Here is a 27,197-nt window from a genome sequence, read left to right as displayed (position 1 = left end):
AAAATGGGGAGTTTGAATGTTGAATGTCGAGTTGTATAGTTGAAAATGGGGAGTTTGAATGTTGAATGTTGAGTTGTATAGTTGAAAATGGGGAGTTTGAATGTTGAATGTTGAGTTGTATAGTTGAAAATTGGGAGTTCGAATATTGGCCTTGATTACGCGCCATAAGTGGCCGACTTTGTCCTTTAATTGATAAAAACTTGGTATTGCGTCTACGTATGGAAAACTAGAAGAGTTTCTGAAGTTGAAATGGAAAATTAAAAAATCAGCTCCATAACGGCTCAATGGCGAAGCTTTCCAGCGAGCGGTTGTCGAATCGCACAGTCTACGAATCCATGAAGCACAAAATGCATTGGAAGGCAAAGATGTCCGGCATCTTTAGACCTGCACGTTCATAAGTTCCAATCAGTGTGAGTCTTTTATTCTGTCAGGCCCATTATTTCATAAAAACTTAAAAACAGCTTGATTGACCGGCTTCAAAAGTTCATCAGAAGCACCAAGATTTAACAGAATGTAAAACAATTTTGGAAGAGTTAATGATTTGATGATAGTGATTTTACCATACAGACTTGGCTTACGCTTTGATCAAAGATTTAAAACAGTCTTAAGCCTTTCGATTTTCTTCTCCCAGTCAAGTAGCAGACATTTTAAACGGTCGTAACCAAAATAAATGCCTTATGATTTTACTGGATGATGATTCCATTTCAAACCAGCCGAGGTGTAGCGTCTGTTTTTCCACAAATCGAGCCACAGTCCTTCAGATTTACTAACATTCAGTTGAAGGCAAGACACTCGTCCAAACCTGAACCGTACCTGAAACAACATCCATAACAAACAGTCAAGTATTGTCGGCAACTTGGGAGATTTTTATTTCTGTGAAATTGTGAAAACGTGACGAATTATTATGGACTCCAATTCCATGGATGTCTTGATTTCGTCTTATTTGGTTAGCCATTATTTCCACAGCAAGTAGAAAAAGCCGGGCTGAGAGAGGGCAACCTTGTCGATTTCCTCGATTAAGTGCAAAATACGAGGAAGACCAGCCATTGGTAAGCACGCAGCTTAACAAAGAATTATACATTGTTTTAATAGTGTTGATGAAAAAATTGCCGAAGTTCAACTCCTGGAGTGTTGCAAACAAAAAAATCCGTTCATGTGTGTCAAAAGATTTTGAAAAATCTAAAAACAAAATGGCGCCTTTAACATTGTCATTATCAGTGTAGTCAATAATGTCTTGAATGAGACGGATATTTTGCCCTATGTATCTGCCTTTCATGTAAGCAGTTTGGTCAGAATTAATTTAAAAGGAGCACAGATTGTAACGATGCAAAAAGCTGCAGCTAAGGTTTTATAATCAGTATTGAGAAGACTAATCGGTCTCCAGTTACAAAGCTGGTCACGTTCCTTGTTCTTGTGAATAAGTTTGATAGCGGCTCTTCGTTGCGAGGGGACAGCTTTCCATTAAATAGGCCTTCACTGATTGAATTGAAAACAATTAGGCCAATGAAACTCCAGCAGGTCTTGTAAAACTCGGGCGGGATACCATCAGGTCCGGGAGCTTTACCGGGTTTGAGACTATTGACAGAATTGGTGCACTCAGTAAACGTACAATCACGGTCTAAATTGTATTTTTCATTGTCGGTTAAAACCCTGTCCAATTGAATAGAACGAAGAAAGCCAGCTATATCGTCATCAGGGATGTCGCTAGAGGTATAGTACTTACCGAAAAAAATCCGTTACCCATACATTCGTCTAAGGTATCCCTAGTAGTGGTAAAAAGTTTACCCGCACAATCAACGGCGTCAATATTGTTACTTAGGGCGTGCTGTCTTTCGAGATTGAGAAAATATTTAGTAGGTTTATCTCCCTTTGCGGACCAGTTTGCTCTTGCTCTGACTCCAGCTCCTTCCATCTGATAAACATACAACTGTGCAAGCTGACTCTTCACAATATTACTACCCTTTTCAGTAATAGAGCGCGAAGCCACTGCAGTGAACTGCAATAAAACTGCTCACACTAATTAGTTTCAGCTGTAGCCAGCTGGCAAAGTCGACAACATTGTATGTCCCATGCAGACAGTTTGTCTGGGGAAGTTGAAATAAAAAAGATTTGTACATGGACCAGTGCATGGTAATGTTACATTGTCTCTTAATCTGAACACAGGGTATGGGACAGGGTGCCAATCGTAAACTCTCATTTACAACTCGAGCCTCAGACAGAGCTAGTTTGCCTTTGTACAAGCAGACTTTTTGGTCTTTATCAAGTAGCCTTGTTCAACACCAAAGTGGCCACGGCTACAGCTGAAACTAATTAGTACAAGCAGTTTTATTGCAGTTCACTGCAGTGGCTTCGTCGCGCTCTATTACTGCAAATGGTTGTAAATTCATCAGTGTTAGGATCAAGGGAATCGACAAGGTCGTTTTCAAGATGTTGAAGTCGTTGTACTAATTCATTAGTTTCATTTCGATATCTTTTGTGCAAGATCTTGACAATAAAAACTAGAAAACTCCCTTATACAAATTTTTATCAAATCCCAGAAAACACTCTTTAAAATATTCACATCTTTATACTCTAGTGTGGTAGACCTGACAATATTTTTGACATCATCGATATAGTTATCGTCATTCAAGACAAAATTATTCAGTCGAAAAATCCCTGGTCCTCTTTCGCATTGATCGGTGCGACTTTTGACAGACACTGCCTGATGGTCTGACAAAAAACAGGTTCTGATATCAGCTTTCTAAGAATTTTTGATGAGGTTTTTTTGACAGTAAGAAATAGTGAAGACGACAGCAAATAGAGGGAGATAACTTGTCAACGTGTTTGTCGAAGTGGATAAGGAATGTTTCTTCCCTTCTTATCCAATGTTGGGTTAAGCACAATATTGAAGTCACCACCCAGAACAACACTGAAAATATCTTTTTTCTGCTAGCCAGGAAGAAATGTCGACAAAGAAATCACATCTGTCCATTACAACATTAGGGGCATAAATGTTGACAAGAGAGAAGGTTGAGTTTCCAATGTGACAATTAACAAAAAGTTTTTTGCCTCCTTCATCAGAATCAAAATCATGGCATGATAAAACACCGTTTAAACTTTGACTTAAAAGAATGGAAACACCACGGCTATTTTTGATAACGCTACCCTTCCATTCTTTCTCAATAAAGTCTTGATGATCAGGTGACAGGTAGGTTTCATAGAGGAAACAAATGAGAGCTTTCTGTCGCTGAAGCCAATGAAACAATGTAACACGTTTAGTTTTGTCACGAACACCATTCACATTTACCTATAAGATATGGAGTCTGTCCATGGCAGTAAAAGAGAGAAACAGCAACAGTTTTTATCCTCCAGAACATTACAGAAAGTTATCTGAAAAAGCAGAACTGGGAAATCAACGCTTGTTACCTCTCTTTCCATGATGATGATGATCGTTTTTACCCTTAAAAAGCTGGTAATCTTGCCAACAGAAGGATTAATTTGCCAAGAGTCCCTCGGTCATCGGAAAGGGGTTTAGAAAGTTTGTTCAAATCTTGTGATTGAGAAGCCGATAGAAGAGATGGGCTTGTTTCGGTATCTTCCACATTATGTCTATTAGGAGTCTCGCTGGTTTGGTAATTGCGGTATTGTGGTCTTTGGGGTAGTCTCTTTACGCGGTTGGCTGGAATTTCGACATTGACGTATGAAGAGAGCGTTTCCTCTCTGACGTTGAAGTTCTCCGTAATATTGGAACTGAGTCCATGGCGCTTGAAGTACTGAGTATCCTCCACAACATTGGAATCGCACTCAGTTGGTGGCGGGACCACAGCTATAGCATTCGGCAATGGAGTCGACGTCGACGATAAAAGCACATCTGTTGTGGAGCGTCGGAGGCTGTTTGTGCCTCTGGAACTAGCTTATCGTCAACGTTTGCATGATCGGTCTGCATGTTTGATAAGTGCGTTGAGGCACTATCGGATGCCATTGCTGCCGGTTGTCCTAATAAAAAAACCGAACTGGAAATCCAGCCATGGATGCATCAATCTAGGAATAGGGGTTTGAGGCGGGTTCTTGATATTAACAATTCTATTGGCATTAAAGCAGTTGGTCATTTTACCATTATGATTGTAGTGTAACCTTTCGTTAGTGATTCTGCTAGCGAAATCGCATTGAAAGCACGAAAGTTTCTCAAGAATTACCTGATCATCCACAAAAAATGGGTTATCTTCCAATGTTTAGACTTAAAACGGGGGTCAACGTGCAAATTAAATTTTGGTACCGATGGAACCAATTTACCCAATATTTACCGATACTTGAAATTCAAAATGGCCGCCATCCGTGTGTTATCTCTATGGGAGAAAATAAAAATCAAGATTTTCACAACATTCTTAATAAGTGGCATTTTAATTTTACTTATCATGATTTTAATCACTCTTTAGTGTCAGTCATTCAACGCCTGCCATTTTAGAATGAGGATAGATTATGCAATATAAAACGTTCTTTTTTCTACATGTACTCTTGTGTCAAGTGGAATATTGAATTTCAGGAAAAAGTATCGAGTTTTTGACTTAATTAGTTTTATCATTAACGCAAAATTGACGTTTTCTACCCCAAATACATACCCCTTCAACATTCGAGGAAACTATTGCTACCATACTAAAGTTAGATTCTCTGCTTTTTGAAAATAAAAAGAAATATTCCTTTGAAAAAAATTGTGTTGGCTAAGGTTGCGACTGCATTTCAATGACATATTCCTAAAGCTGTTTCCAGTGGAGTAGGCAAAAATTAGGTCGTACCATGCACCACCACCATCATAATAATATTACATTACTTCGGTGTAAATCATTGGCTGCCCTGTTTGTCGCTTAACAGCCCGGGTCCGGGTCAGAAGGTTACAGAACGACTACTGAAAAAGCATGCGTCTCTTGAAGCTGTGTAGCTGTTTTTGCACGGAATTGTGGTAACAACAGAGATTGATTGTATTTTATGACTCTTTGAGTATGAACAACCGGTGATAAATGATCTAGGGTGAAATAAAATTGAACACCTTATGGTTTCACGATAAGGCTAGGGTTAGATGTCAGGTAAACTGTGTTCAGATCAACTCACAGCCAAAAGGAGCAACCGGAGAAATCCATCTAGCTTCTGTAACCTACAAAAAGCGTGCTCTTTCAGATAAATTTACTTTTTAGATGAATTCAAATGTATTTCAGGTACCTAACATCATTTGAGGTGTTCTTTTTTCAGGTTGTACGTCAACGAATTAGTGACGAGGCAAAACAAATATGTTCATGAATGTTCCCCAGCCTCGACGAACAATTAAAGCAATCGGCCAAGCAGACTATATTGCGAGTCATCACTTTGTAACAGATTGTCCCTCGTTAGCTGAGAATCTGAAGAACGCGATGGCATTGTCGCCTGCAGTTTGCGTTGACAGAGAAAATGCCGTCCGAAAGCGCCACGGGGACAAATATTCGTACTCTCAAACTTTTACAATTCTTTTCTGATCTACCACTTGTAGGGGTTCATTTTAAAGCTGTTTCAGTAAGAAAAATTTTCACCGTCTTAGTTTTTCGAAAATCGAAAACTTCATTGCCTCCATAGAGTTAACACAGGGATAGCGGCCATTTTGATTTCAAATATCGGTAAATTTTGGGTAATTTATTTCTCTAGTACCAAAATTTGCAAGGTGACCCCCAATTTTTATTTTTGATTTGAAAAGAGATTGCTTGAAATATTGCTTGAGGAAAGTTTGAGCCAAAGTTAAAGTCATTCACTTTCGAGGCGCATGCTACCTTAAGATCGACTGTAGTATCCGTTCAGCACTGGTGTTGATTATACTGTCAAATCTGTCACGGTGCCGTATCGCGGACTGTGTACGTAAAGCAACCTAGCAGTTCCTAACAAATGGTGCTGAACGGGTTGAGATAAAATTGAAAGTAGATAATTTGCTTTCACGCGTTTCACCTTTTGTTCTTTTTTTAAGTTTACAGCTTATGAACACCCTATGTTTAACGTTCAAAGATTCTGGATGTGAATTCAACTCTGGAAAATTTTAAAAAATGTTGTTTGGGGCATATCATAGACCCTTAAAGTCAACAGCGAGAATCATAATGAAGAAAATAACAATGGAAACAGAAAGAAAGTAATCAGTAGGGAATGAAAGAGAGGTGAAAATGTAGACACATTGCAAGTACATAATGACGTCTGCATAACTCCGGAAGATAGGTACACTCCAGATAGGTAGATAGATAGATACAGTTAGATATCTGTTACTTAAGTTTCATGCATATTGCTAGCTACGGACAGATCTAGCTTTTCCTTATGTATTCTCATGTTATATCTTGTCTTAATTTCGTGGTCAAAAATGGACCAATACAAAATATACAACCATTTTAACAGTGGTTTTTACAGATAAGTGAGCGCTGCACTTATTATGGGAGAACTTTGTCGAAGTTTGTCTAATAAAATAGAATCGTATACCTGTGATCTATCAGGTGTAAAAGTGAGTTGAATGAACGTGATATGCGAAATGTTAATCTGTATTCAAGACTGTAATCACTGTCAGTAATATTGCTTTAGATTAAATGCAAATAAATACTTTCGTCTAACAAAATAACAGTTGAATCTTGTACAAGCTAATGCGCGTCATGAAACTACTATTCTTTAAAACGTGGCGTACTGATGTAACGCCCCTCCCTGTAGAGATTATATCTTGAAGCGTCCCTCACGTGGCCAAGGCGTGTGAAGTTCATTGACTCAGATCGTACGAGAAGCAGATAAGAGATAGTGTGATAGTTTAATTAATTATTGGTTAAGATTTAATTGAGAACAATCGAGAACGGGATATTCCATGGTGTGATCTTATTTAATCTCAAGAAACAATCAATACTGGCGGGAAAATTACCACGTGATAACTTTTGTACACCAACAGCTTTAAAATGAACCCCACAAGTGGTAGATACAAAACGCATTGTGAAAGTTAAGAATCCGATATGTCCCCGAGGTGCTTTTGGACGGCATTTTTTCTGTAGACGCAAACTGCAGGCGACTATGCCGTCGCGTTCTTCTACTAGTAGAAGAGTCGCGCTTTTTTAGTTTACAGAAGCTTATGTTGAAACCTAGTCTTATCGTGAAACCATGAGCTATTCAATTTTATTTCACTCTAGATCATTTATAACCGATTGTTAATACTCAAAGAGTCATAAACGACAATCAGCCTCTGCTGTTGCCATAATATTCCGTGCAAAAACAGCCACAGGAGACGCACTGCATGCTTTTGCAGTAGTCGTTCTTCAACCTTCTGACCCTGACCTGGCCTGTTAAGCGACAGACAGAGCAGCGAATGATTTACGCCAAGATAGTGTAATATTTTAATGGTAGTGCATGGTATGACGTAATGCACGTACTCCACTGCAAAATAGTTTTAGGAATAGGTCATTAAAAATGCAGTCGCGACATTAGCTAACATTTTTTTTTCAAAGGAATAATTCTCATCAAAGGTGACATGGAAACACCTCATACTTTATATTTCCTAAAAGCAGAGAATATAAGTTCAGTATGGTAGCAATAGTTTCCTCGAAGGATGAAGGGTATTTGGGGTAGAAAACCTGAATATTGGTATTAATGATAAAAAACTAATTTAAGTAAAAAACTTGACAGTGTTCTCTGAAATTCAATATTTCATTTGAAACAAGAGTACGTGTAGAAAAGAACGACCATTTTATTTTGCGTTATCTACCCTCATTCTAAAATTGCGTGGGTTGAAAGACTGACACACAAGAATGTGATTGAAATTATGATAAGCAAAATTAAATTGCATCTTATTCAGAATGTAAATAATTTATTTGCATAAATTTACGCTTCTTATTCACCCAACGTGGGACTGCCTAAGAAGCTAAAAGGTGAACCCAACCAATATTTTAATCTAAAATTGAATGAATATTTGCAAAAGAAATTATTTTGAGCAAAATACGCTGTACTTCGTGCAACGTCACCTTGAGACGCATTAACATTCGAATGGACATAAAAATACAAGATTTTCACATCCATCAACATATACCGTGATACCATAAACTCTGTTGATTTCGATGCACATGTTAGCATCTATTAAGAATTCAATGCACGTCTTAATATCTATTAAGCTAATAACTTTGCGGTCGCGGACTTGACATTCTGAAGGTGAAATTTCTGAATATTCGCACACTCACTCAATGACTTCAGGCCCTAAGGCTCTAAACTCTCTGCGTTAGCGAAATGTTTGGTAGGAGTATTCAGTACGTTCGGGTATAGACCTTTCATGTCTCGCATATAAAAGTTCACAGCAACTGCAGATGCCATAATTACCTGACTTATTAGTAAGACTATCGGAAGTCGCAAATCACTTCATGTGTATTTGTCATGCATATACACCTGTGACAGTGGTATGATTAAGTATTGACACTGGCAGTATCAGGAATGTGAGGTAATTGAGACTTTTTTATGTTACTTTTGAAAAGGATTTCTATAGCAGGAAACGATAGTTGTACTATTCTAAATTTCAGAAGGTTATGTGTCAGTAGACAATTTTACTGTTACTAAATGCTGAAAATGTCCATCTTTAAACTCGACAAAACAAACGCAGCCCACGTAAACTTCTTTTAAATCGACTGTGTGCGTTTGTCGATATATTGACAAGTGTAGGAATATCCTCTGGTAGTAGAAAAGAAAAAACCGACCAAATGGGTGACAAAATGTTGACAGCCTAGTCTGGCTGCTTCACCTTCCGGTGGATAACGATGACTTAAATGTATGATCAAAAAGAAGGCAATCTGTCAACCTCCTCAAGGGGTTTAAAGGGAAATATTTGTGCGTAAAATATCGCAACAGTACAGTTTAACCATGGCAAATGTTCTGTTAGACGTAAATGTAACCACTTTAACATAAATTATAAAGGCAATCTATTTTCAAAGGAAACAAAAATAATTCTACGTCTTGTTCATATCGTGTGTCTAAAACGATTCACTTGCATTGATGGCTTATGTGAAGTCTCTCCGAAGCTTTAAGCCGTTTGATTGGTTCTTCTTTATATTTAAATACAATCAGGTAGTAAATAGCCCTAGATTAAGAAACCTGAAGTTGCTCTAAATGATGACAATACGTGAACCAAATATACCCCTCCGAGCCGCTACACATTGCCAGGGGATTTACAGGGTGACAGCCGTTTACACATTGTCATGTGACACATCTTGTTTGCTTTTCTCAGCACCTCTATCCCAATATACATAAATTTACCCTTTGGTTTTGGCTCTTTTCCTAATTTTAGCCGCAGTGTGCTAACTTGAGCGTCTGAAAACGATTGATCGGACTTTTTTAAGAAAACACACACGATACAAATACGTCTGTGTGCATTTTTACAAATCAGAAAGTAATATAAACAATAACAATAGTATTAAGTAAAAAAATGTGATTTCAGGCTATGTCTTAAAGAGTCAACACTTATCTTGTTAATCTTTCTGTGTTAGGTCCATGACAACAAGGCCGAAATAAACACAATAATCATGTCGATGACATAGCTCACTCGAGAAGTTACATGGCTTCCCTGCGGTGCGGCTTTCGCTTACCTGTGAATGACAAGTCTTGATTTTTGTTTTTCTGAACTACTTCATCACTTTACGATTCGTCTCTTGGCATCCCGATCCGTGTGTGGACACTCTTTTTCGACGAATTGCCACTGTGCACGCCGAGGAGATATTTCCCAGCTTCAATTTGATACTGAATGTTGAGACACACAAGGTAATATCGAGGTTATGTGACATGTCGCTTACGATTGTTGACTGTTGCTATGCATGACGGTGGTGTAGTGAAAACTTTTGATGGTAAATGAAAACATCAACACATATAGGACCAAAGATTTCAAGATATTATTGGCGATCCGTCTTGCAATTATTCTTGTCATGGTTCGTTTTTATGGCATTCAATTCGTTAAAGACAACCCATTCCTACACAGTTTGTTTCAAAACGATAAACAAACCTACAAGCAAACACAATTACAGCATTTCTGTCATTCCTGTCAAGCTTTCATATATGTGTAGAAAAGAATAAGAAACCCGAAGAGCTAAGATATTTTTGGTTGTTTTATGTTATATTTGGTTATGTTTGAGGTGTGACCTCTTGAAAGCGAAGTATTCAATAGATTCCACAGCTTCAGGTTTGGGAAGCTGATAGGGCCGCTTTCGCTGCCATGATTTTGTTCAGTACTATGTGTTCGCGATAGACGAATATAAATGTGATGAGAACACCAGTGTGTGTTCTGAGCTCTCTTTAAGATGGGATAGACATCTAATATCTTGTGTGTTAGGTTTACCCTGTTGGTATGTGACCAACAGAGATCTAGGCTGAAATCGAGGTGTGAGAAGGACAAAAGCGTGCTGTTCATTTATTGTAATACAGGGATCGAAATTAACTTTTTTCCCTGGTAGTCCATTTGGGCTACCATTTTCTGAAGTTGGTAGCCCAGTGACACAGTGACAATGGGTGGTAGCCCATGCATATTTTAGTTCAGGGATATTTTTTGTTACCCAGACAAGAACAGGCTTTTTCTAGATTCTCATCGTCCTACACCACGCCCTCTTCGGCGAGTCTTATCACCCAACGCCCGAAGTGCGAGAGCAGGAAAAAATGCTCTGGCTTGCGAGAATGTAGATTCTACGCATCAGTTGGATTTTCTAGTCATTTTTCATTTGATGTGAATATTTCACACCTTTAATACCCAAGGAAACAGGTATAATGGACGATAGTGATACTCAAAAGTTTTATGACCTATTGACAACCCGTTTTACTGTCAGAGTTGTATGTAAATTTTGATAGTCGTCATGACAACGACACGACCTTCTCAGCACTGAGACATACTGTAGCAGGGCTAAAAAAAGACCATGGGCTTTCTGTAGGGAGGGAGGAGTAGTTGCGATAGATACATTATGATCAAAATGCAACGAAAATGCGTTTTCATTGGCCATCATTTCCTGTGCCTGTCATTCAAGTACGTCAGTTCAGATATTGAAACTTTGTTGTGAAGTTCCACCGCATGGCCGGTCGTTTTCGTAATTTGCTAGGTTTGACTGCATTTTAATCACAGGCACGTGAATGTAGGTATATGATAATTGAGTGGGGTAAACGCGATGATTTGTGTTCTATTTTCATCTGAAACGCGTTAGTGGGGTGAACGCAATGAGTGGAATGAACACTATTCAGGAGAGTTTCTCCCAGTGAATCCGGCAGAAACTCAAAGGTAACGCGTTCGATCGCTGGGAAAACCTGACCTGGGCTGCCAAATTCCAAATAGGTTTGTATGAAATTGGAGAGACACAAGCGAAACTATTACAAATGATTTTACTTTTTTTAATTTACCAACTTGAACCAAGTCTAAGTCTATTAGTATGTACAGGAGTACATGACCTACACAATCAACACGATGTTATTTGTAATCTCGTTTACAGAACAAGTAAAAGGAAAATGGATTATGTGAAATTAGTACTGATTGCCACCTTGATGTGCATTCACCAAGCAACACCAGATAAAACTGGAAATGCGAGAATGGCAGGTAAAAGTATGGCATTAAGTGGCGGATGCTGATGAAAAATGTTCGCCAATCCCTTTTACTTACATTTTGTCATTGACCTAGCCTGACTAAAATGCCTTTTGCTAGAATGTGTTCCTTTTCTTAAACCATTTCTTGCTACTATGTTTAGAAAAGTCTAGGTGATCCAAGGAAGAGAAATGACATTTTCCATCAGTCATCGAGTATAGCTTATCAGTCCGAAAATCAAAGAGAATTTATAAAACCGTGATGGAACATTTTACACAATTTTCACACAGAAAATATTTTTCATTTTTATAGTTTGTAGTATTACATTGCATGTAGCCTGCGAGTTTCTTTTAAAGTGGAGATCTCCATATGATTTGTTTTACTATTTTCACATTGAAATGAATGGAAACAATGTCGACGAAGGCTTTGAAATGAAACTTACACCGACTGATGCAGACATACATTCTTCGCGGACAGACTTTTATGGTGAGTGCCTTTATGACTTCCTCCGGGTATTACAAAATTCTACAAAAGTCACACGGAAACTGTACAGATATACACCAATGTCCATCTTCACGTCTCGGGAACTGATGTTCGGACTTTGTTTACAATTCTTTTTTGATCAAGTGCTTGTTGGGGTTAGATTTTAAGCTCTTCGAGTGAGCAAAAATTAACGGTCTGGTTTCCAGAAAATAAAAAATATTAATTTTTTTCGCTGTAGCGTGAACACAGAGATGTCAGTGTTTTATAAATTCAACTACTGACAAATGTTGGTTATGTGTTTATCTATTACCAAAATTTGTTCGGAGGACCCCCACCCCATTTTCATCCTTGTTTTTTGAAAAGGATGTGTGATGGTATTCTTTAAGAATCTGCAAGACTGTCATGTGACATCGCTTATTTCAATAAAACCGGCTATGGTTGTTTTTCAGTCGACAATATCGTCAACGAATTATTTTTTATTTTGTTAAAAACTAAACACGAAAAATAAAGAATACTTACGTAACCTTTCCGCAATTTTTAACGGAATGAAGCGACGTAGTACTCCCTAAATAACTGTTTTGCTGTCATGGATTTTCAACAAAATTATCCCACTTTCGGTGTAGATGTGCACATGATATATGTATACAATTAGTGTCTAGTGACATTCCATTCGGATGTCAATGATACAGCTGACGAAGACAAGTTCACCCAAGCTGGCGGGGGATTAATATATTCTCACCGAGACTATCCGGATGGCACAGCCCTTGCACCCGGAAATTACACTCTAGAGATTAGCCTGAAAGATGGTTATAACCAAACCTACATTTCCTTCGTAAATGTTGCCCTCTCGGAGGAACCTGACCTTGGTGAGAAAAAGTAAACATATCTAATAGCGACAGTGATGACCGTATTCAAGTACAGCACTTCCATAGTTACCGAGAATTCGATTGGAACTAATTTGGGATCATTGGATAGTGACGTGATGTCGGTTAAAACTTATTTTTATGAGTAATTTGTAATTTTGCAACATTCAGCTATAGGGCTCCTAAGATTTTTGAGAAATTTGAACAATATGAAGATCCAATGCTCCCAAATTAGTTCCAATCCAGTTCGAGAGGACGTTGACTTTTCCATCTACATTGCACAGAACCTCTTATTCTTTGCTTACTGCGAAGGTGACTGCTCTTGATTCATTTGACTGCAATTACATGACGTATAAGTACTCTTCTGAATGACACTCCGTATATAGCTGTTTCCATAACTATCTGTATGTCTGAAGATTGCAGGATGCATGAATCTTAAAGGGCCAGTATTGCTAACTTTTGATTATTTTTTCACGAGTTTTGTTTTTAATGTAACCCTAATTTCTTGTTGTACTCCCAAAGTATGTTGATATACACAGTATTCGGCTAGTCAACTCAGCCTGTTCATATGTAAACTTCGTTGTTATTGTTGACCAGGGATTTCCGGTCGGGACCCGAATACAAATATCAATCAAAGTTGCAAGCAGCGTTACCAGGGCAAAAGTAAACACACTAATTATGATGAGAATACAATTTAAGTTCAAATGGTGCACTGGTTTTTGAGAAATGATTTTTGAACATTATTCCCAGCAAATCATTGATTGTTCACAAAAAACCAATATGGCTGCCAAACCGCGTGACCAATCAAATTGCCTTTCGCAAACTTGATAGAACTAACACTCATAATAACATTAGTACAATTTCCTTCGTCTTGGTCTTTGGTTCTGGAGTTTAGGATTTGTATTTGTTTACAGCAAAAGGCAGCTAGAGGCAAACATTGATAAATATCATATCTTTACCCCCGTTTTTTTAATGTGTGCCTGAACCTCATTCACCTTTAGGTGTCGTTCCCACTTGTAACAGAAGACGAGAAAAAATCGAAATTTACGATAGAGATGGAAAATTATTGGACACAATTTGCAATGGCGACAGTGGCACTGCCATTGCGACAGAAGGCGGTATGAAATTGGAGATGGATATAACGAGCGAGAAACAGGAAGAAAAGGGATTCATGGCAATTTATGCCCTTTTTTATGTGTCAGGTAAGCGACGAGATTGAATGCCGTTTTGTACATAAGGTTGGCTTTTCCTTCATTTAGTGATAGTGACAGCTTACCTGAAGGCCACGGTTCCTTGTAGTTCAATTCTCTGGCCGGCAAAGCTTATCTGATAAACATCATGACGGTGTATTTAAGTATTTCATCTATAGATATTCATCTATATGGCACCTAACACCTTTGAGAAATTTGAAAAATATAAAGATCCAATTATCCCAAATTTACCAATCGTGTTTCATTTTATTTCTTCTTTGCAAAGTAGAGGACGTAAAATGTCAAAATAAAGATGATTATCTCTGTAACAATGGGCGATGTATTGCGAAATATCTGACCGATGATGAACACGATCATTGTGGCGATGGCAGTGATTTACCTAAAGCCGAAGGTATGTAACAAACGATTATCTTTGCACCCTATTCTCGACTTCCAGACCCCGGTCGCTTGGCTCTTGCATAAAAATCATAGAAACGTGCTCCGCAAGCGTTGGGGAGTGTGACTCAGCATCGAGTCGCTCCATGACATGTCTGTCCCTACCGCCAGCGGCGCACTTTACTTCGATGATTTAAATTCCGTCAGCGAAGGGAACGAGGTCTGGAAAGCGAGACTATTGACACCCCTGTTATCATGCCAGAGACATTTAAAAACCGAAAAAAAAAATTACAGCGATGTCCTTAGCATATGTATTTCTTTGGACATTAAACCCTTCGTTGGTGACCATGGCATTATAGTAGCTGCTGTTTCAAAGCTGCAGACGACACTACGGTCACGTGACAGGGCATGGCACTTTTCCAAATTTTGTCAAAAACTATTTCCCCAGGGAAGTAGTCTTTCAAAAATCAAAATTTGGTCAACAATAGGGAAATGGTTTTTCAAAAATATCCTCCGATGTCACTTTTGTCGGGACTATACATATCTATTTTTCCGTCACGTGATGTATTCCGGTTCACGGAATAAGCACGTGGCGTGTTATAACACCGTTGACGATCATCAAACAATTGATGCACGAAAAGTATTTTTATTTGGAACATGATTTTAAGTGTTGCAGCAAGATTGGAAATTTATAATAGTAAGGGTTTCATATGGTTTATGGGTGAACGATTTTGATATAATAGTGCAGTGTTACGGCCAGGAATTTTACATCAGGGGACACTGTGTCCCGCTACCATTTATTTTGGGGGACATTTTGTACATTTTGGGGACAACAAGCAGTTGTCAATCAAATTTTGCATTATTTCGTAACACATTAGTTTCACTGAACAAAATTCAAGCTACCGGGACCGCGTCGCTATGCTTGAATTTCAGGCAATTGAAGCAGTGTACCATATCTGCCGCAAATCAGAGCTCAAGCGGACTACAGTCAAGCAAATTATGATATCAAGTGCAGCGTTTTAATTGCTTTTAATCATATAGCTAGCTCCGAAAGTACGTAAGTGTAAGCCTCAAAATAATTATGAAAAACAAAGATCATTGTCAGTAACAGATATTATTTGTAGACTATACCCATCACAGTCGATTCACGAGTGCGCCGAGGTGACCCGCAGTACGCGAGAATGCGGGACAACGGCTTCCGTTTTGGGGACATTGTCGCAAGGGCGCGTCCTGGTGGCAACACTGATAGTGATGAAAATGATGCTATAAATAACTTGACAGATCCTTCCATATCGGTCAGCGAACAGGGCTGATTCACAGGGAAAAAATTAGGAATGTGAGGTGACGTCACTCTGTCGAGAATATTAAACTAACCGTTGGTGGCGTTATTCATTCAGTAAGTCCACTACAGGAACTTTAAGTTATGTCACTCTTTGATCAGTTTTTTGAGAACAATATACTAACCGTTGGCTGCGCTACAGTAAATTTTTATTCACTCAGCAAATCTGCTGTAAAAGACACGTATAGTGACGTCACAGGTCACTCAAAAGTCCTGTTTTGATACAGGCACGCGTAAACTTTAACATCAGATTTATGGTCCTTAAAATATATAGTATTGGCTGAGGAACCGTGCATAGCTGTATAATATTGTGTGAAATTGAACTGGGTTGCACGGACACATGTCACAGACTCACAGTTCAGTTCAATCCAATACAGCACTTCTTTTTACGAAACATGGTGCCCATGTGCTGCCAAATCCCGTATACGAGTCTTAAAATCTTCTTATGTCAGAATGTAGCTCGGTTATAGTGAATCAGGAAGCTGTTTATTCTTTTCTTTCCGGTATAAAGATTCTTTCAACTCGTAGTTGAAAATTCCATCAAGAGAAACTGGCTAATCACCAGTATGCTGCACTTCCTTGTCATAAAGCTTTTTTCCCAGAACGTACCATATGCGCGGATTTTACGATTTCTGTACCACGAAACAAATACTAATAATAATTGCATCGTTCTCGAGATGTGTCCATGGATTCCTCTGTAGTGCCTAGTATCGTCTGTGTATCCTTGCTTTGAAATTCATGTCTACACACTCTGTCTGACTCTGTGAAGCAGATGTTTCTTCCACGTTACTCAGTTAAATATGTGAAGGGGACATGAATCATAATTATGTAATAACAGTATTTCAGGTCAGCTGATGCGTTAAAGGTAACGTTTTACTGTCACCTGTTCCAACTTTGCCACAGTTACCATGGAAAGAGAATATCTAACCAATCACAGATTTTAAGCGGGTGGCCGCTTTTTAAAAACTGCGCCCTTACATGGGCATTTTAAATACCAAGGAACGCCCCTCTGACAATATTCGGTCATTTTTAGATTATAGGTGACTGCATACTTTTAAGCATGGTGTGACATGTTGCGGTATGAATATGTAATATGGCATGATTAATATGCCTATGCGAAGCCTGTTCGCTATGGGAACACTCATTGACCTATTTTAGCGAATGATACGCGACAATATAGTATGGGGGCAACTGTAGTTTATTTTTCTTGATATTTTACGTGGTAGGCCTATGCCAAATAGTAAGAAAGGTATACTACTTGGATACAAATATATATACTATGAATAGATAGCTATACAGATACATATATACTATAAATAGATAGCTATACAGATACATAGATACAAAGATAGATAGATACATAATACATGCTATCTTTCTTTTATTTTTATGCAGGACTTCAGGCGTATGTTATTATACTGATTGTCGTGACCATAGTTCTTTGCATGGCTGTCTGTGTCGTGATCATTTACTGCGTATATACCCGTGCTTAGGTCAACGGCAATTTCTAATTTGTAACTATAATAAAAGGAACACTGATAGATCCAGCAACGGCAATGTCCGTCCTACTCAATAGTATGATATACCATAATGATGTTATTTTACTACATTATATACCATGCCTGCTGTGGATAAAAGAATATTACTGTTACTGACGTTGATCTAGTATTAACCTTTCATCGACTTCAGCGAGAGTAGAGACTTCATTATTTGAGTTGGCTGCAGTGTACCCCTTTTGCTTTGACCTGTCATAAAGATGTAACATTAACAACAATTTTAATTATACATATATAATAAAATATATATAATGCCGAACTGTAGAAGCAGTCCGAAATTTGTGTAATTATCACAACATTATAACCGTCCGATGACAAAAAATTATTCTTTTCTCTTTTCTTGAGTCTGACAATACAGAAAATAGGGCACCAAAGTATTTTAAGATATTCCTTTACACCAAGAGGAAATTCACTCTACACGACGATATATGAGGCTTGTAATAAACTGTCATATGTCCATGAAGGAGCATGGTGACATACAACCGTTGTGTACTTGAATATCGCCCCGATATCATGCAGATCTATTCCGTTAGTCGCATACTATATTACACTCACATATTCCGTATTCTCGGTAGAAAAGTTGTCATAAGAAATCAGCCACATTGTTCGTTGATATTGTTATCAACTAAAAATCACTCTTAAGTATTCAGCTGTATTCATACCAACAGTCGATTTAGATAACAAAGGTTGCTTCATATTACATAGTCGGCACTTAAATATTAATAATGTACTCAGGCAACGTCTGTTTGTGTCAACGAGAGTGTGTTTGTAATATCAGGTACATCTGAAACATTGTTGAATGTAATTTATATGTCCAGCACGCAGCTTGGATTTTTTAAAATGAATACGCAGGGTCACTGTAAAGAGTCACATGCTATTAAGCTTTATCTACGAGAAATGGGTTGTTTTCATGTGTTAATGTAAATCTTATTTTGACAATGTTTATTAATAAACAAGACTACCTTTACATAAGAGATAACACTGTTCGTCACTCTATTAGCCTTTTATTGTGTGGGAGGTCGAGTCCTTACTCGACTTTAGCTGTAGGCCCTTTATGTTGGTAGAATCCATGAGTGATATTCTCAGACCGACCTAATCATACATTAGCAACTGAAGTGATCCGTTCAGAGGCCCTTGGCAATGGCAAGAATCTCGTGCATTCGCAGTGGCCTGTGAGTCACTGTAATTAGATACTCTGAACTTGGGCACAGAGAGTACGGTTACACATTGTTGAGGATTGAAAATATGGACTCACCAGAGTGCTCCAACGGCATACATACCATGAGCGAAGCATAGTGCCAACAGTGAACGCCCCTTATATTACGCAATATATATATATATATATATATATATATATATATATATATATATATATATATATATATATATATATATATATATATATATATATATATATATATATACATTTTAATTCGGTATTTATTTATTGTTATATAGTGGCATAACTACAAAACAGATAAAACAGTACCTTAAAGAGGATTCCCAAACTATCGTCATGGCCTAAGAGATAAAATCTGAAATCCCCGAATGTTAATTATGTAAAAGTTTCCCAACTCTCTCCATCTTAACTTATGGCTCTGATAGCTGAGTAGCTCCGGCTTGTTTGTTGCCAACAGAAGTCGTACGCTGTGCAGTCCTCACTGGACGTATTGGACATCAGAGGAACCACGGGACTGTTATACTTATGTAATTGAAGACGAACAAGCTAGTAGAATTAATGTAAATTTCTATTTTTACAAAAAAGGAACTCTGCCCAAAATACAACATAAGCACTTTCATATCGTTTCTCCCAAAAAGTGAATTTACTTTCTCCTTTATTAGGATTCAAGGTTACTTTCTTGGTGAATACTCATTGTATTCTAGTGTCTCATAATCTCGTGATACAAAGACCTGCTGACTCTCTCATAATTTGTTGATTCCGCTCAAACATTTAAATGTCGGTGCTTGAAGGCGGCAATACAAAATGGTTATATAAAACGTCTATTTTTTTACATAAAGTTTAGTATTTCTGAAGAAACTGAGAGCATAGCAACCCGTTTAATGAAATGTGCTACTCTCAACTAAAGTCCGTGAAGGCGGTATGAGTTTGGAATGCGAAGCCGTGAAACATTCTTGGAAGCCGCTAAAGTTAATGTGCACAGAGTATATTTTTTGCGCATTCTTACACTATTCCTACTAGAAAGAAAGAAAGAAAGAAAGAAAGAAAGAAAGAAAGAAAGAAAGAAAGAAAAGATTTGTTTGATGTTTCAGATTCGTACATGCTGTAAGTGATGGATGTCTGCACTTGCATTGTTCAAGTAATTTTAAGCAATTCTAGGACATAATGCCTTTTTCGTGTGATGATAGTTTTTAATTGAATAAAACACAAACATGACGTGTGGCATGGGACAGCGCCTCCTCTGTCGAAAATTGCATATTTCAAAACAAAATTTTGGTGGAGGCAATACTCACGATCTTTGCACGTAAAAGTTATCCGTCATACGGTTAAACGTCGAAAATAGAACTACAAACCATAAACGCAGATCCACATTTACTTTGAAAATCATTTGGAATCTGTTTTGTCTGCGCCATGTGTCAGGAACATTACGTTGCTCTACTGCGATTTACTGTACGGCACTACGTTGCTAGTATACTGGTACAAAATGGACTACTATATTTCTTGACACTGTTCTGTATCAAGTTGCATAGCCGCCTCCAAGTGTTTCTAGTTTTAAACAGGACTCCCTTGCCAACAGGGCCTTTTTGTTTGGGGACATAGACTGCTCTGACATTCTATCTGCATCACAAACTGCTACAGGCTAAAGGGTATATCCCTTTGTACTCGTATAGATCCCAATTTTCAAAGACTTTAAGTCAATCCAATTGGATATCCCTAATTTGGAAAGTTCTTTAAATATGCAAAGTAGTAATTATCTGATGTTTAATGACTTTTGGCAATGTTATATCATAGCATCATTGATATAAATACATGTAGCAAGTTTCATCAACTTAAAACAAGTAAATTCAGATATAAGACTAATATCCTCAAAGTTCGTTGAAAATGTAAACAAGGTATTACCCCGACTAAAAGCGCTAAAACGACTTTTATAATGTTATATCATAGCATCTTCAAGTACATAGTAAGATTCATCTACTTTTGTCAAGTCAATCTTCATAAACATCCCTAATTAGGAAAGTTCGTTTGATATGCAAATAAGTTATTAGCTGAAGTAAAATGCTAAATGGCTTTCGGTAATATAATATCACATGTCAAATGTACGTTTTGTCAACTTTGATCATGTAACCGTTTCCCTAATTAGGAAAGTTTGTTATATCTGCAAATTAGTAATAAGCTGAAGTAAAATGCTATATGACTTTCAACAATTTTATATCATTATAGTATTTTTTACGTACAAAGCAAGTTTCACCGACTTTGATTAAGTCAATTCAGATTCATTTCCCTAGCTAGGAAAGTTCATGAAATATGCATATTAACAATTTACGTTCATGTCACCCCTTACATCTTTCACGGTTGACATATCCTAGAGTGATCAACAATTGTAGCAAATCTCATCGAAGTTTGTGGAACCGTTCTCAATGTATATATATGTTTTCTTCTAAAATGATTAATTATGCAAATACGCATAAAACATGCGAGCCACACCCACCAAAACCTTATCAGTTCGTGCCATTGCCAAACAAAATGTGTGTACAAAATTTGATTCCGATCTGATAAGCCGTTCTTGAGATATCGAGCCGACAAGCAGATAGATAGACACGCATGCACACAGACAGACACGCTGTCACAGAGAGACAGATATCGGTGCAGCATTAGCCAACGTGTGTAAACCCGTGAGCCAAAAACAAGTATTCGTACATATAGTCTCGCATAGACGGCCTGCAACTTTAATTCGAGTTAACGTTGTTATATGTATTAATTAACGAACATCCCCTAAAATTCAAGCAAGTAATTTTTTGACTCCTTTCTGTCCATTTTCCAACGTTAAACCCCATTGGACTGGCGTGCAGGAGAGCATGCATCTGAACAATAAGGCTATAGAATATCCTCTTCCAGAGATAATTCAATACGATTTTTAACTTTTAACTACTGTTTTTTTTATTGAGTTTTTTATTTATTTATTTTTATTCTGTATATGTCCATGTATTTTATTCAATGCATGAAAATCCATTTATGGATGCATTGACTTGAAGTAATAAAATTACAAAATTACAAAAATTGAATGAAAACACGCCGGCAAAGGTTGAATCTTATCTTGTCAACATTCCTCAGAACACGATTGGAACTAATTAGGGATAATTAATGTATAAGTAATGTCAATTTAATCTGCAAGTGTAACCTCATTTACTTTTCTTTTTAAGTTACACACTTGTTTTTATGAGTAATTTGTAATATTGCACTGTTCAGCTATATGGCACCTAACACTTTTGAGAAATTTGAAAAATATGAGGATCGAATTATCCCAAATTAGTTCAAATCGTGTTTTAGTTGTATCACGCTTTCGATCGCTTGTATTCAGCTTGTATTCAGCCCTGCATACTGTCTGCCACACCGTCTATCAAGTTAGACCAACCGCTATCACACTCTAGATTTTCGTTCATTTATTCATATTCATTTTTCAAACACAGACTGTTCAATCTACCAATATTTCAAAATTTTATTGCACTATTGTATATATTTACCCAGATGAATAAATACAAACAACGGAAGTAAATGTGAGATTGTTTATAGATGTACAGGAAATGTTTTTTATATTTGAGAGCACTTTTGAATCGTGCAACAAGGGGTCAGTGTTTGCAGATATGATGCACTTTTCATTTGTTCTGCAACTGTTTAATAATTTCAGCCTTCTTGGCAGGAGAAATTGGGTTCTTGGCTTTTGCAGCGTTCGATCTCTTGTACCAGTCACCAAAGCTGAAGAAGGAGTCTGGGAGCCATTCGGATGCACTTTCGGAGTCTTGTTCAAACAGATCTTCCAACTCCTGTCCAATGTCGTGAATCAAGTCCTCCATATCTGAAAACAAAAGAAAACAATCAAGTTATGGTACTTTCGCGCCTCGAAAATGGAAAGCGTAAACTTTTACTCAAACTTTCCCAAGCAAAGTTTCAAACACATTTTGTTTCAAAATCAAGAATAAAAATCGGGGGTCACCTTGCAAATTTTGGTACCAATGAAACCGATATACCCAATATTTACCGATACCTGAAATTCAAAATGGCCGCCATCCTGCTAGTGTCATTTGGGAGGGGGATAAATTCCCGATTTTCACAAAACTTAGTCTGAAGGTGAATACTTTATTTACTCCATAAGCTTCAAAATGAGCCTACACAGGTGATAGGCCAAAAGAAAATTGTAAAAGTCTGAGAATCCTTATATCTGTCTCCGAGGCGCATTCTACCTTAAAATCGGACTCAGTTTTCTCTCAGATTACTTTCCGTTTGCGATGCTATTTTCTTCATTTTGATTCCCGCTGTAAACTTAAATTCTTTGACGGAAGGAAGAACGTCCCGTTATCTTAAAGATGACTTGCCCAAATAGAGACAAATATATCCTGAAAATATCACAGATAGGCTGTTTCACGGTCATAACCCTGGAAGATAACCTGAGGTACACTCTAGCAAGAGAGCTGTACGGCTGTTTGGCGCTTGACTGGGTTTATTTAACTGAAACAGAAACAGAGGTGCATGCAGTTTCACTAGCGGCAACTAAAAGCGACAAATATACTTTCCAATATACCCATTGGTATTTCTGCTTGGGGCCCTACAAAGGAAAGCTGATTCTCCTTGACTTGTATAGTTTTGAATGTAAGCTTAATTGTTAAACTATTAATAGCTAGTTAAAACTACGTTTTCAAAAATTAATTTCTTTAACTAATTGATTTGAATAAAGTGTCTATTCTTACCAGCGGGCAGTCTGTAGCCACAGTCGGAACAGTCAGAACCGATTTCACAGAGACTGTAAACTGAGTTCACTCCACCATCGTCACATTCTCCGTCATTAGCAAAGTTACACTGGTCATTGCAGGCTGTATACCAAGGATATTGAACGAAAACATATAATTAACGATCAGATATGATATCTCGATTCACTGTCTATAATTCCATAAGGGATTAGTGAAAATTAATACGGCGGCGTAATATTAGTATTGCTGTGACTAAAATTAAACAAACTTGGTTCACTAAGGTGAATTAAAAAACAACAACAATAACAAAAACCCCGATGTCATATGCGAAAACTCAGTTTTGGCTTATGGTATTGAGTCTGCGCGGTACGCCAACGACATGTGCAGGTATAGTTTAACTGAAAGTGATTTCCAGTTATAAAAGAACTATATTGCGTTTACCACGGTCATACAGTTCCAAATTAAACGAACATTTTTCACACTAAATAATGTTTCAAACGTGACTTAATTAACCGATTGGAAGCAGGTCAAACTCTCAATGAATTTACTGTTTTTAGCAGATGTTAGTTGAAACTATGGGCAATGTCGGAACATACTTCTCTTTGCAAGCTTTGTTGAAAGTGTTTCTCCGCCTGTCGCATAAGTGGGATGTACAATATATAGAAAGGTGATAACAATCCCATGGTTACAAATCTTTTGTCTGAGTTATTTCGAAGCTCACACAGAAATCAAAGTCAGATTATCGATATTCGGTCAAGTTTCAACTGATGTTGTGGTAGACCGGAACGAGCGATTGTCAAAATTATATGTATTAGCGTTATGAAAATGAAAATAAGATTAGGCCTACATAGAATAACAACTACAATAACAGCAACAAAACTTAAAATCTTCGAACCGCTAGTAACGTTTACAAAATGCATAACAATGTTTGGAATTCAAAAGGGAACGAGCTTTCAGGTTAAACTAAAACAAACCCTTGCTAGTAAAAATGACAAACAGACAGCTGACATTTGAGTCAGGGTTAAACCTTTTAAAATTCGTGTACATTGCTCAATTAATTTCAATATTTGAATTACCTGGATCATGTTCGAACTCGGCGGCTCCACAATCGGCACAGTCCGATCCCAACGGGCAGAGGGCATAGGCGGCACCGGGGCGTCCATCGTCACACTCGCCATCGTTGCTGAACGGACAGCCGTCGTTGCAACGAGCGTCAAGGTTTACGTAGCCACAGTCGGTACAATCTGATCCAGTCACGCAGATGTCGTAGTCGGACCCTGGTCGTCCATCGTCACACTCACCATCGGCGGCATAGGGACAGAGATCATTACACAATGCATCGACTGAAAATGTGAGAAAAATATATCTGAATAATAAGTGAATGCAAATAAATGTACAACTAATTTTTTGTCTCGAAAATTTTATAATTTTCCTGACACACTGATATTAAATCAACAAATATCGAACTCTTAATTACATTCCAAACGTCGACTACGGCTAAGATCAAAGAGCACAGTTTCATTAACACACAGATTTTTGACTTAGGTTTCGCTATGAAGTGAAATTCAACGAAAATAACAATTTAATATTTTCGAAGCATTTCTCCAGGATACTATAATTTTGAGTCCGATGGAAGATTGTTTTTATTTCTTTCTCTTTAAATGACCCAAGAAAACGGCAACAGTTTGTGAATTTGCAGGTTATCCTTTTTGAAAATACAGAAACGATTGACTGTGGGGATTGACAAAGGTTTAGGGCAAGTCGTGTTTTATATTTTGCTGAACTTTTTGGGTTGACGATTAAAAGATTATACAAACTCATCAAACTGGCGTAAGAGGAGATACAATAGAAGAAAGAGAGAAATAAACAGAATATGGAAGTCATGTATGTGAGCGTTAACTCACCTTCGTATTGCTTCTTGTTCTGTCCAAGTTTGATTCCTTTCTGAAAATATGACCGTCGAAATAAAAAAAAACACAACATAAGAATCCGAAATTCCTGAGAATCAGCCTTAAAATACTCCACATGGTCATCACGTCAGCGCATGTGCAATTTTCCTGTTTGTAATGCATTCCTTGTTCAACAGTATTTAATCAAAATAGCTACATGTTTTCCATCCCAAATCTACGCGTGAGTAGAGGACGTATTCGTTGCTACGACAAATAGCAGATGACCATGGAAGTCTACGCTCGGGAACATTTCTCCTTGTTTTTGACTGTTTGATGCTCGGTCAAAAGTTGTGATCCGACCATATCAAAGTCTATCGGGAACGGAATTTGACAATCTGGCTCCTAATGTAAATAAAATGTGTAAACTGAAGTATCTGAAGTCACGAAAAAAGGCACTCTAACGGTCTCTTAAAATAGCACAGCGCTGAATTTTATAATAATGTGTGTATAGCAAGATACGACGAGAAAGCTCTAAATCATAAAAAATATCGTCTACAATGATGTATTTAACATGAAAGGTTGGGGATAAAAAGTTTAAAAAAAGACAATAATATTTCAAAAGAAAATAATTTGCAACACGCTGTGAAATAAAGAGCAAACACTATTTTTGCGAATTATGGATACTTACTTCTTGGACTCGGCTTGCGATGTCCGACTTCTTAACCTTCAACATTTGCTTCAAGAAATCCTTTTTGCTGGGCTTTTCAGCCAGCCCGCAGGCCAGCAACGCCAGACACACAAACGCGAACAGGGAGACTTGCATGGCTGTCAATGAATTCAAAGAGTGGTTATACCGTGACGGGATCCCCTTTGACTTTTTATACTTTTCTTGGAGTCTCTTTTTTCAGTTGTGCGCATGCTCAGGCCGATCAGTTGGTCTGAGGAGCACGGCAAATATTTACATCAGCTATGTTTGTGCATTTCTCGAAGTTCAATGTGATACTAAGGTGTCACGACGATACTTAATGTGCAGGTATTTCAAAATAAACATTTGTCCAACCAAAGTGAAGTGAAACAAATTAGTATTTCATTTGCTGTTTGTTTTAAGATGTTGATCGATATCGTCATACAAGTTATGTATCAAATGAGATTTGTATATGGCTATATACACAGATGAAAAGAATAAGCGATCTACTTTTTTATATTTGTCAGCATCAAGGCTGAATGGTTACAGCGAAACTTATTTTTGGTATTGAACAAATGGGAGAGATGAAAGAAAATTTAAGATTTTCCACTCTACACTCCTGTTCAAAGAATATTAACTTTACACCTTAAAGTATGTACATATTTTTGAGGATCAAAAATTATCAATTCAAATATTTTGTGAGAGAGAGGGTGAAACAGAAAACAGACAGACGCAGAGAGAAAAACAAACAAACGGGTCGTGCTCAGAAAAGGTATCTAGGAAAAAAAGCCGAGCAGAATGTCAACTGCCATTGATAGATCACCAGAAAAATTGAAGTTGTATTTTATTTTTGAATATTGTACGAGACTGTAAAAGATCGTATGCCCATTTCTCATATAAGAGGCCTGTAATGTAACAGTTTCTAACAATAGCAAAGTGTTTGACTTATGATAACGCCATCATTCCTTATAAACACTACACTATGGTTATTGGAGTAGGATAAGCGTAAAACACGCATACCGGTCTCTGGGTTTCTGTTATCGCGCAGTGGAATGCGCTGTTGAATCCGGAGTACGCCCCCACCTGGTCAAACACGAAAGGTAAGACACATCACCGACTTCACGTCACAACGTTATGTTTCCCTGGCTGGGCTTGTTATTTGTTGCTGAGACTATCGAACCCGAGCGCTGTCGTTGTCGAGACAATCTAAAATATAGGTAGACTTGGGCTTCTTTTAGTTTTATTGTGGTATTTCGTCTCGTCTGCAAAGTTTCTATTTCTGACGATTTTCTTGACCCTTTCTCATCATATCTTCTGGCAACGCATTTCAAA

The 27,197-nt window shown here is 37.6% G+C and overlaps 2 protein-coding genes and 1 long non-coding RNA gene across 3 annotated transcripts in view; 1 reads left to right on the top strand and 2 right to left on the bottom strand.

Moving 5' to 3' along the window:
• LOC139114563 (uncharacterized) overlaps positions 1-27,197 on the bottom strand; it is a 485,747-nt gene that overhangs the window by 362,917 nt on the left and 95,633 nt on the right. The gene's annotated exons all lie outside the window — the stretch shown is intronic.
• LOC139114583 (uncharacterized) lies at positions 11,454-12,891 on the top strand. The gene is made up of 3 exons (XR_011547899.1): positions 11,454-11,557; positions 11,966-12,028; positions 12,715-12,891. It is a non-coding gene; the product is annotated as an uncharacterized lncRNA (long non-coding RNA).
• On the bottom strand, positions 22,021-26,036 carry LOC139114577 (uncharacterized). Its single transcript, XM_070676388.1, has 5 exons — positions 25,869-26,036; positions 25,196-25,235; positions 24,368-24,634; positions 23,292-23,414; positions 22,021-22,402 (listed from the first exon to the last, which is right to left on the bottom strand). The coding sequence occupies exons 1-5, from the start codon at positions 26,001-26,003 to the stop codon at positions 22,203-22,205; spliced, it is 765 nt and encodes a 254-aa protein (XP_070532489.1). The 5' UTR covers positions 26,004-26,036; the 3' UTR covers positions 22,021-22,202.

Source organism: Ptychodera flava, chromosome 16, assembly GCF_041260155.1.
Source record: "Ptychodera flava strain L36383 chromosome 16, AS_Pfla_20210202, whole genome shotgun sequence".
In the NCBI taxonomy this organism is placed as follows: Eukaryota; Metazoa; Hemichordata; class Enteropneusta; family Ptychoderidae; genus Ptychodera; species Ptychodera flava.
This window is presented reverse-complemented; position numbering and strand designations above follow the sequence as displayed.